An 11,991-nucleotide genomic window follows, 5' to 3' on the forward strand; every position below is an offset into this window, starting at 1 on the left:
TGGCTTTCATAATATAAATGGTTGTATATCAAAGCATGATTTCGTTTTGCTGGAAGTATAATTTCCTGCATTTCGCACAGTTTTGTTTCCGAAGCGGTTTAAGCGCAATCGAACTGTTCGAAAGTTTTGCTGATTCAATTTTTAAGAAGATTGACAATATATTGCACTTACTCTATTTGTTGACGTACAAAAGGCCATCGACACAATTGGCCACAACCTGTTGTTAGGTGATTTAGATGCCATTGGCTTTGAGGGGCCCGTATCAATGTTTTTTCTAGAATTATTTTTCCGACCGATCTCAGTGCATCCTTCTTGATAAGGCGTTTAGGGAACTGCTAGCGGTGAATTATGGCGCACCAGAAGACTCAATCAGAGGTCCTTTATAATTTAACATTTGTATTAATTACTTGGGCGTTTACTGTTAAAATCAACCATATATGTATGTTGATGATACACACCTTGCTATGCCCTGCGAAACTCATATGGAAGCTGCTAAAATTCTTCAAAAAGTCATAGAATACTTGTTTACTTGGTTCGAAATTGACGGCTTTTGTTGAAAAAACAACAAAAAAACAAGTTTACTCTGTTTTTATAGCCCGTGTAAAGTAGTTAGCCAGACGCAGCCAGTGCACCTTCGTTCAAGTGACTGCTTATTCGGCACATTCCTCGAAGTAAACCTGACACACAGCGCGAAATTCCTCGTCCTCATTTTTTACGGCACACTGTCTTGGAAGCTACATATTTTAAAGATCCCGATATGATTGTGTTTGATGTGTATTCAGCTCAGGAGAGCAAGCTGCCGGGCTAGTTGGTGAAGCATGTTAAATTGAATTCAGCGCAAAAATACAGACAAGGGACAAAGAGAGACACACTGAGACAACACGAGCGCTCGTGTTGTCTCAGTGTGTCTCTCTTTGTCCCTTGTCTGTATTTTTGCGCTGAATTCAATTTAACGTGTATGCAGCTGTATGCCACAAGATTTTCTTCCAATTCTTCTTTGAGAAAAATGGTCTGTAAAAGCTTAAGGGAATCTGTTTTAAGGTATAGCCTTACAGTCGGAGGAGGTTGTGCTTCGGAGGATCCGAGTCGTGGTTGCCCTCATTCCTGCCGTCACTCGGACGTGGCCTCACTTTCGCTACTATATCCCTGCCCAGGGCGTCCTGTCTGCAACTCGCAAAATACTGAGGCTGATATTCACCATTTGTTGTGGGTTTGCCCAACGCTGAAGCCAACGACAATTCCGCACCTGGCAGCAGCGGGTCTCCCTCTGAACAACCCGTCCTCATATATTGCTTCGACGCAAGGCCCAAATCACTGCTCTCTCCTCTCCTTCGTTAGATCGACCCAACTTTTATAATTCATTAAACACCTCCTCTTTTATTTTCTTTCCACCTTACCAGCTCGCTTTATGCTCTGATGCGATAAATAGAGTTATAAAAAAAAATTAGAAAACGTCTCAAGATAGCACCACACCTTGCGTACGGCACTGAATGCCGAAGTGAAGAATACCTCGTTATGACGGCTCATTTTGATATGCTCCCACTTTGCGAACAGTGCTGTTTTTGACATAAGTAAAAAAAGTATTTTTAGAAGCGCTTTGAACGTCAAGCTCTGCCTTTCCGCTTCGTCGAAAAATTGGTCGTTCTCCGTACTTTCCCGAGCTACGGAAAAAGAACCCATGACTTTTATATTGCCTCTTGTTTTATTTAACTGAATATTAAGAGTGAGGTAAAGAGCATTCACAATTTGAAAAAGCTTCGACGACCAATGGTGAGAGCAGTAATATGCAAGGAAATAGTAGTACGTTGGCTCATATGTTGTTCTACTTAAAGGCTTTTTGACCTCACTTCAGTTATTGGATTCGAGATTTGTGATTCATATGATTAATTGTACTTTTTACAGAAATTATGATGAGTGCATGTCAACGTGTACAAAGGCTCTTGTTGGTTGATTTCTGAGAAAATAGCATTTAAATTTGTAGTTTTTTTTACTTCATAGTTCCGTGTATGATTTGTAAGCAGTGTCTTCACTTGACTGCCCAGTCTCGCTCACAAGCTAACCTTGCTAGCTTAAGCGGGCTGAAAAATCGTTTTTTACATTCATATTAAAAAGATATGCTGTTATTATTATCGTCGTTATTACTATTATTACTGAGTATAGATAGCATTCTAGTATATCTTGCATACAGTTTGTTTGGTATAGCGTGCCCTCAGTTGCTGTGTTAGAGCATCATGGCTCATGAGCATAAATAAAACGCAGCTGTTTAAGGAAGACATACTAATTGATAAAGTTTTGCTTTAACTCGCGAATTGAATGACATACCGTAGTGTGGAAGAACTATATCTCCTGCATTACGTGAACTCTGACAATGTGGATATTCTTAGCATCGGGTCATGGACGCAGGGATGTCGAAAATGCTTACGAGATCATTTTTGCAGTACATAGGCAATGCAAAAACTTGAGGCCTTCTTAACCACATTCTTAAAGAATAAAATGCGATAGCATTTAGAAGTTGGCCCACCCCCATGTATTCCAAAGGACTCCCAAATTTTGGAAGAAGGCCCTCATGAAATGGATTGCTGGGGATCATTGGGAGGATTAAGGTAAGTTAGTTGACATTAGTGGGCGTATTCATGTGGATTAATGGGGACTAGTTTCAGGATTCAGGTTGATTGGTGGCTAAAAGATGGATGCATTAAGCTGGAAGAGTTCGACGGGTTAGTATAATCCTATACGATAATCGAATAGGACGTTCCGCGACATTCTAGTCCTCACATTTTCAAATTTGGCGATGCTGATGACGTCAAGACCATGTCGACCAATCAGGGAATTAAGTTACGGAGAAACCCGGTGGTTTTTGCAAGACGATGACCTAAATGACATCGCGTTAAAATCATCTGATGGCGCCAGTGTCGGGCCTTCCGCTACAGCCATTTACGGTTCTGGCACACGACTTTGAGTGTATGTAGCATTAATCTACTGGAAGCGGTATTGAAAGAGGAAGAATATCATGACAATGTAAACGTTTCTGGATAATTTAAAACATAGAGGCCTCCTTTTTGAAACAAACCAGGCTGTCTAAAAACGCATGGTTAGGAAACGTTCTGTGAAGGATGATTCATGCATAGCTTGTGAAAATACCAGATTAGATGTTTTCTTCGAATGTCGCAGTATCCGTCCTGCAGTAAATGCGAGCCGTGTTAGCCAGCAAGGAGGCTCAAGTCTGAAGGATAGCTTAATATATGAAAACGCATCCGTGGCGGAAAAACTAAAACGTGGTTTAGGATTGGCGATGGGAAAGCAGAGAAAATAGGCTGCACTTCACTTCTTTCTTCACTGAAAGTAAAGATATATTCGGCGCTTAATTCGAAACCCTCACGCACAGACAGACGGGAGCACGGACCAAATAAAAAGTACAGTGCAAGAAAAATGCATTTCATATGCATGATTCAAATGTACTCACTTGTGTCCCCTCAGCTCTGCATATCGCATTGGCTACAGCTTCGGTACACCAGTAAGTTTAACCACTTTCATCGGTGGTATTGAAAAGCGTTCGTAAATACGTCGTCGTGAGTCGTTTAATGGTAGCAACCTAGTCATCTACTTTCGTCGCGATGCGTTCTAGTGCCAATTTTTTTGCTTCCGCATAATTTTGACGCAAGTAAACAAGTGAAGAAGAAGCACGGTTTTCCGCGCGCAGTATACTTCACGTTCCGAGACAAAAACGAATACCGCTCGCCGTTTTCGGCTGTTTGAATCAGGGTCTCCGATGGATCCATATTACCGGCAGCGACTGCGACAACCAATCTTCCAGAATGCGCCGATCTCACCCCCACTACCACACCTGCCCGTGCAGCGACAGGGAACTGGTATTCTCAAATATCCGTTCGGTTTCTACGACAGCCAGAAGCAACCCTCTGGGAAGACGCTCAGGTTTGAGATGGACCAGGCCGCAGAACCGGTACCGGTCCCCCCACTAAGCGAAATTGTCGCGCAGGATCCTCTTGTGACTTCACCTGAGGGCAGTGGGACCATCGTCTCGTCCATCTCGTCCGCGTACACTACTGGCGCCGAAGATGAAGGGGAAGAGTCCAATGCGGCAACCGAGGTGAGCCAGCCAGCACCACCTTCATCGGCAACGTCGCCTGCCGCCAGCGTGGAGGTCACCGAAAACAGCGCAAAGACTTCCACGGCGTCTGGGGTGAGCAGTCACCTCGATGAGGAATCTGAGGGTACCAGCGGCTCAGCTGCAAGGACCAGCGGCACCAGCATGACTTCGCAGTCTATATCGGAAGAGATAAAGCGTTTCTTGCGAGACGTACGCGTAGCGAGCGGCCGCAGAAGGGCACATGTGCCAATCGCGGACCGGGCAGCTGAGTACAGAAATGCGCGGCCGCATCGAGACTCCTGGCGTGCCATGTCCCGTAGGTACGCCCTGCTGACTCTCTTAAGTGCGCTGCTCATGCTGATGCTGGCGGGAATAAGTGCTGATGTGTACGGCACGCTTTACCGCGGAGTCAAGGAAAGAACCCCAGCGGCACCGTTCGAGGACACCGTGGCTGCACTCCAGCCAGAACCAGAAGGGCGGGGAATGCCCGTAGTTCAACCACGCTGGCCCTCCGGACCCACGGCTCGAGAAAGTGATGGTGGCACCGACCAGTCTGACATCGCTGATGAGCAGCCGGAAGCAGACTCCTCGGCGGACACAGCGGCATCGAGTGAGGATGAGCGCCCACCGATCTCTACCGAGATCGCCAGCGGTGGTGGCGACGAAACGATGGCAGAGCCGGCAGACGTGCAGGAAATTATAGAGGGCAGGAAGCCAGACAAGGATGTTGCTTCGGCTGCACTGAAATCTCGTGTAAGTTTCAGCATTATTTCTATGTTTCTGGTATATCCTGCTAACTTGGGTCCAATGCCCGCGAACCGTTGACCCGCACTATTTACGGTCTTCACAGGCCAGGCGACCTGCTGTGCACGGCAGTGCCCGATACTGTGACATTTTAGGAAATTCTCAGTGCAATATATGTCGTTTCAGGAACTATAGCGCTGGCTATGCCGACACTTCTAGCACTTTTGCTATTCTTGCGCATTTCTGGTAGGTCGCTCCAAATTGCCCAGCAGCTAATTCTTCTGAAGAGTTTTGTGCATCTAAATTGCCACTACCATTTCAAAGGCTTGCACTGTTGCTTCCGAATGAAACTATTCAAGTTTCTCAAGGGAGGGAGAAAATGCAGTAACTATATTTTTCCTTTTTTTTCCTTTGTCCCCACTTGTTTAGTCTTTGTTAGTACTGTATGCATATTAAAAAATAAATTAAAATGAAAATGAAACAACTCGTATTCGTTAAACAGTTCTTATCAGCTGTTTACTCTCACATCCCAACGTAATTTGGTTTTCTTCCAGAAGGGATCAGGCTGTGACGCACCCTCATTCACTTATTGCCCCAACCCAAGTCACGAGTTCTACTACGAGTACTCTATCCACGCTTGTGTGGCAACGACGACTCATCGAGTGGGCGTCTGCAGCCGCGGCATCAACAGGTTCCCCTCAAAGAGAATCTGTCGAGAACGGTGCGTCGAGGGCAGCCAGTCATCGGAGCAGTGCACGCACACGCCGCTCTTCGTGGAATGCGACAGGTAAATCCTGCGGATGCTTTTCTTCTTAGGTAAAGAGGAATGAATAGTCATTGCGCATTTAATGCGGGGGGCACGAAAATGTAAAGGCGTATTCTTAACAACGACAGCGTTTTGTCGCAAATACAGCCCCATACCAATCAAGAACTAGGTTTCGACCTATTTAGACATGTTCGTACCCCGATAAGGGAGTGGCAAGCCTATTTCAGCTCGACAGAATCAACCTTCGCGGGAAGCTGCTGAAGGGGAGTTCGGAAGAACAGTTGCAACGCTCATCCCTCTAGTTCTTGGCAATGTCACCTCTATTTATTGTATTTTTTTGCAACTGCACTAAGAATAAGGAGACTTTTTCTGTGCGTATGCTTTCAGCTTCCACAAAGTTATTGGTGATACGGCTAACCCAATCTGTAATTTTATTTATCAAACACATCATGAAATCCAGCTCACATATTCGCAATTCTAAGCCTTTTTATGTTTCTGATGTCCAACCATCTTGGACAAAAGTTTTGAATATTGCTATGTTGTAAAGTACTATTGCGTAATTATTGAAGCTAATGGTTGATTCTACCTATGTGCAGCAAAACCTTTCTTTTAATTTTTTTCCATCGCTCGCATCGAGCAGTTAATCATGCAATAAAAAAGGAATGGTTTTGACCGTAACAAAAACGTTAATAGGAAAAAAGCAAGCCCGTCGACAGGAGATCTGCGGATATATTGCTAGTTAAGCTGAAACCTTGCAATATATGAAAAAATTACGCTCATAAACTCTTTCCCAATCAAAAATGCTCTTGTCCAGAACTGTTGGATGTGAAAACACGTGATGCCGGCTTCCTTTATTCGATAGCTATTTGTTTCACTGCGGGCTAACGGCATGACAGCTGAACTTAAAGGAACAAACCCCGGAACGTGTAAAAAGCTTATGTTTTATTGGCACCCTTCTATCTGTCTACCGGTTTTTTAACTCAGTGATAATCGCAGTGTATTCTCTCCGGTCAGAAAACAGGTTTGTTCTAGGTTATTCTTCCGCTTGGCAATCTTTTTGGCGTTTGTTACTTTATTGATGGCAGTGAAGAGGCTCCACGAGGGGATGAGATGCTTCTTTTTTCCTTCTTGCGTACACACTAACTATATATAGCTCCTTTTTCTCATAACCGCGCACCTTTCCTGTCTCACGTTTTTTTATTGTACGCTTGTTTCTATAGCAAGTCTAACCAAATCGCTCGGCATGTCTGCACATATGAATAAATTCTGTGCGCCTACTAACTATGGCTTTTAGAGGAATCGCCGGTCCCACTTATTCTTCGAATCCTAAAGATAACAGTACCATTATTTTACATTGGCAACAACGTTCGCGCCCAAGAAAAGAAGGATAAAAAATCTGATCATCTGATGTCCACCACCAAGTTAGCATCTGAACACCATTTCGCATATTTAGGCAAAGCAGAAAAATCTACATGTGCTCCAAAACCTACGCGGACGTTTAAGTCATGTTAAGAGTTGAATGCACAAGCATTATATTTCACATTTGTCGAAGCTTCTGTTCCAGTTTCTGTGCGTGTTTGCGTCAGTTTCTTTGCAACTCTCGGTAAATCAGCCGCTGTATTCGGACTTCTAGCTGCAGTAGCAGGTATCCGCTATGGTGTGACGGTATCAACATTTGCATATATCACAATTTTTAGAATTTTTTATTTCAATTTTTTTTTACATTATTCGTTCAGTTCACAAATTCATCTGCATACATTATTTCGAGTAGTCTTCTTCCTCTGTATCTTCATCATTGTCCGGAGTCTTAATTCTTTCCATTGGAGTCCCTTTGGGCGCCATTTCTTTTTCTTGGAGCGCTACGAGCATGGGTTTATAGAATGGGAAATTGTAACTCATATATTATACTCCCACAACGTTGTTCTTGCTATGGTATGCCATGTCTATGCAAGTGTTGCGACTTTTCGAGCTTAAATTCTTTGGCGCGGCCCATTGCAGACCAGCTGTCTTGCAGCCGCTGGGGAAACTTCGTGCAAACTCTTGAGTTTTGCTTGAAATCATCACCACACAAATTTTGTGGGTCTTAAGTCCCCGTGATTTCTCTCGAGCAACCGTTAGTTTAATTTCCACCTGCCATGGTGGGCAGGCAACTCATCATCTGGTGGCCAGGTTGCCACCAGCCTCTGGGGGCAGATTTTAAGGCGGAAGCCTTTAATGCCTCATCGTTGTAAGCAGGAGTTGTCGACAGAAATGTCACGCTTTTCAATTGGTCGAAATGGTCGTGACGTCACAGTGCGCGAATTTTAAACGGGGCCAATTGTACTTTGGCTAGTAACCATGCAACCAATTAAAGGGATCGTATTGACGCTCCAAGTAAGTGGGACTGAGTTTAGCTCATTGCTTAATTACCCAATTAGCCTAATTAGCCTTTCTACTAAGGCGAGATAAATAAATAAAATGGAGTAGGAAATTGGCAGAGTTCGGGAATCGAACCACGGTCTGCGGGGTTCGACTCCGGGGTCTCCGGAGTGCGAGACGAGCATGCTAACCACTCTGCCATGCCAGCTCGATGGTTTGGAATGAACAAAGGCGTGTCTAGTGAATATGGTATCTTCGTTCACTCCCATCTTCCTCCCTTCCCGTTACGGCGAGGTTCAGGTGCCCACCGAGATATGCGAAACAGATACATTTCCTTTCCTCAAAAACCAATTTACCGACGAGCAAGGCGTGGAACCGAACGGGCGATGGCGTTCTATGGACTCACTGGCAGCGTTGCAAGACGCTGTCGCGTTTCACTCTTAGAGGCGAAGCTTAACATGACAACACATCAGTGACATAACCACCAACACCGCGCTTAAGGCTTTCGCCTCACCGCACTTTAGGTCAACAAAGTGCCCCCCTAAATTTTTGATGATGCCACAAGGTCACGTGAACTCTCTCGACCAATCCCCGAATTTCATGACATTAGACGGCGGATTTTGCTCCTGAATTGCACTATAATGCTATCGCATTAAAAGTACGCGAGAGGTGCAGATATTGCATCGCGGTGCGCCCTAGCAGCGAATGCGCATGCATACATACAGTGAAGGCACACGTGGCACGTACGGCTGACCAGTGCTATGCTTTTATGTTCTCCACATCAGCGGCCAAGAGGAAGCAGCGTAATGTGTCATAATCCGCTTTAATTGCTGGGCACCTGTACCTACGCACTTTTCTTCCCGAACGCAGTGAGGACGTTGTGGACGCGTGGTGGTACTACGACGGCAAGGTGTGCCAGCGGTGGAACTTCACGTCGGGCCTGTGCCCGGCCCATGGCGGTGGCGCCGGCGCGTTCTCCTCCCTCGACGAGTGTTCGGCGACGTGCGTGGGGCGCCCCAGGAGCCGCCTGTGCCGAGGCAGCCGGTCGGATACCTGCTTCAGCGACCAGCTGCGCTTCCCGTACTTCGCCGCGGCCGCAGAGCACGGGGAAAGCCCACCGCGCTGCCTGAAGGTCTCTTCCGCCACCAACCTCGGCCACCTGTGCCTGACAGGAGCCAACAGGTTCCCCACTATGAAGGCCTGCCACATGACTTGCGTCTCGAATCGCACCGACACCGAGTCTTGGCGCACGGGAGCGCGCTAATATGCGGAGTACTTAGCGAAAAATCTTTTGTCTTTCGTTCGGAGATAAAGCGTGATCTGAAGGAGTCCGGTATGAATCGTGCTTGGAGCGTACGGCTTAATGTTGAAGTCAAACCTTTGGGCCTTGGGCTTTGGGCCATGGCTTCAGTCGTGAGTAAATCTTATGCTGGCACCGTAGATACGGGTGTGAAGCACAATAGCAGCTGTTCTATGCCTGGTCGATTGCTACTGCGTGTAGGTATCGCAGAGAGAGGGAACGAGAAGATGGATACCTGCTACAGCGAGCTCGGGGTTGGGTTTTACTATCAGGCTGGAAAGAAATGCGAGTACCGCCTATGAATAAAATATAATATTCTGCCTTTTTATGGTCAGCTGTATAGTATAACTAGTTACAACAACAACAGACCGGTTAGAAACCGACGCCGCGCTGCACTCTTCAAGTATAACGCACAGCAGTGTGTCTGATTCTGGCCTGTTGCTAAGTTGAGCCTGGCGGGGAGCCGACCATTAAACTCTTCTCGGTGCGAAGAAGTTATTTTTGGCGGCGTTCATATTAACACAACTTCATAGGAATGGTTTCAGATGGTTACGGCTCGCGTTCTCCCAGATACCAATGGGGAACAGAAAAACCATCTTCGCGAAAAACCGCCTTCTGGACTGGCATTATGTACGCTGGTCAGTGATCCACTGATGTCCTGGCAAGCATTTTCATTCAGCCGCAATATCTTGCGAACATAGAAGGTGTCGTGCAGTAAGGACGCCTTTTTCAGCGCCGCGAAATTTTTTTATTTATGTACTTAAAAACTCGACAGGAACTGTAGGGTACCTGTGCTTGCATTGAACGCTGTCTTGGTGTGAAACCACCATTAATCGTTTCTTTGCTAGGTGAAAGAGATTCCTGCTATTTCGTTCGTGATAAAAACTTTTGGGGCACCAAGGCTAAGAAGGATGTTTTCGACGAATAATTTGGAGACTTCTTTGGTGCCGTCGCAGGCCAGGGCTTTCGATTAGGCGTAGCGGGTGAAGTAGTCGGCTGCTACTGTTATGCGCTTGCTACCGGTTGTCAACGTGGGGAAGGAACCAAGTAGGTCCACGCCGATCTGCCGGAAAGGTCTCGTTGCTGGTTGAATTCACAGTAAACATGCTCCTGATTTTGCTGACGGCTCTCTGCGGCGTTGGTAGCCACCAAAATTTTTGACGTAGTGTGCGACAACAGAGGACAGATGGGACCAGTAATGCGTGTCCTGAATTCTACGTGGAGTACGAATAAAGCCGAGGTTCCCAACTGTTGGCTCATGAGTGGGGCCTGTTGAATTTCCTGACGAAGGTTCTCAGGGACAAGAAGACAGGTGGCCTTCTCAGATTCTGAAGAGAAAAGGGAGGCTAATCTTCATTTAAATGCGCCAGGGGCTGAAGGCGACCTGCCTCCCTGGCATTCGATGAAGCGCTACACCTCAGGGTCTGAGCGTTGGTGTAGCGCGAAGTCACTGGTGGTTGCCGGTTCCAAAAAGGCGTCTGCATCTTGTCCTTCCGGCGGCTTGTCAGCAGGGACTTGCGATAGTCATGCTGTATTCTTCATTGGTTTGCTTACGTTCTCATTTGTCGAGGACATTGATGTCGAACTCCTGAAGATGCAGGCACCATCGAGCGAGGCGGCCAGAGGGGTCCTTCAAATAGGCAAGCCAGCGCAGTGAGTGCTGGCTTAAGTGAGCAGTGAGCACACCCCGACGCCTCTGACCGCTGTGGGCACGGGGTGTGGAGGGAACAAGACAATAGCGGCTTTTACAAGAACCCGACAGAAGTCGAGTCGAAGTGAAAAAAACATCGATGCAGAAAGTAAAGAATTCTTCCCGGTTTTCTTTCTCAGAAGTATCTCTTTCTCTTGAATATTCAACTCGACCCGCATTTTGTGAGTTGAGATACGGCGTAATTATCGAAACCCAGGCCCTGATTCCTATGGAGCGTTACATAGGGGCTATTTCCCCTGCAAATGTGCTACACCCGACCTCGCCGCCGAAAAAGAGACCGAATGCACCGAGTGTTGAGTATGTGATCCCCTACGTTTCAAATACCTCAACAGCTGATATCAAATTTCCCCTTACTCAGTATATAAATCGCCCAGTGGGGCTAGTGCTCTGCAGCAGCTTCATCCGGCTCCGGCTCCTACTGTTGTCTGTCATCTAACCAAAACGACCTTCCTTTCATTACTGTTCCGGCATAAAATCGGTGTAGCACCGCCTGCTGATACTACCCATCGTAGGTGGCAGCAATGATGGTGACTGCGATAACGACGACCCTTTACAGTGCGGGAAGCAACACCTCTTGTGCTCTCATATAACAACTCTGAAGCAATCTGATAGCATTCTACAATTTATTCGCCAGCGAATGACGCTGTGTACGCAAAATTGAAATCGAAGACGCCGAGCATGTTGATGCGGCATTGGGCGAGTGGTCCGAAGTGCCAGGCGCCAGACCTCGCCCATGTTCGCTAAAATTCAGGTCTGAGCGTCGTTTGTATGTGGATGCAATTTCGGACGGAAATTTTGGCTTTACACTTCTTAGTTACGTTATTTGCTTTTCGTACCATATTTGAAACACATTAGATATTCAATATCATATTCAGGCTTTAGTTAATTGTTTCCAGCTAGTAAGAAGTGAAAGAGGGCAAAGCAAAATAAAGGATGAGGAGGAGGGGTCTGCCCAGCCATATTCACCATCGTCTACCAGGGCGATTTCTTGTGGTAAATGAAAA

The 11,991-nt window shown here is 46.3% G+C and overlaps 1 protein-coding gene across 1 annotated transcript; it reads left to right on the forward strand.

Moving 5' to 3' along the window:
- The first annotated feature begins 3,769 nt into the window (after positions 1–3,769).
- On the forward strand, positions 3,770–9,781 carry LOC149354097 (uncharacterized). Its single transcript, XM_089577452.1, has 3 exons — positions 3,770–4,861; positions 5,407–5,639; positions 8,847–9,781. The coding sequence occupies exons 1-3, from the start codon at positions 3,770–3,772 to the stop codon at positions 9,238–9,240; spliced, it is 1,719 nt and encodes a 572-aa protein (XP_089433578.1). The 3' UTR covers positions 9,241–9,781.
- Positions 9,782–11,991: the final 2,210 nt, after the last annotated feature.

The sequence above is a fragment of the Amblyomma mixtum genome, chromosome 3 (assembly GCF_055824585.1).
Source record: "Amblyomma mixtum isolate Tamu chromosome 3, ASM5582458v1, whole genome shotgun sequence".
Classification (NCBI taxonomy): domain Eukaryota; kingdom Metazoa; phylum Arthropoda; class Arachnida; order Ixodida; family Ixodidae; genus Amblyomma; species Amblyomma mixtum.

Bases quoted from the DNA above. Each gene is read 5' to 3' on its own strand.
- LOC149354097 (XM_089577452.1), top strand. From the start codon at position 3,770: ATGGATCCATATTACCGGCAGCGACTGCGACAACCAATCTTCCAGAAT. The intron at 4,862-5,406 runs GTAAGTTTCAGC...GTTTTCTTCCAG, and splicing joins CGGCTGCACTGAAATCTCGT to AAGGGATCAGGCTGTGACGC. The intron at 5,640-8,846 runs GTAAATCCTGCG...TCCCGAACGCAG, and splicing joins CTCTTCGTGGAATGCGACAG to TGAGGACGTTGTGGACGCGT.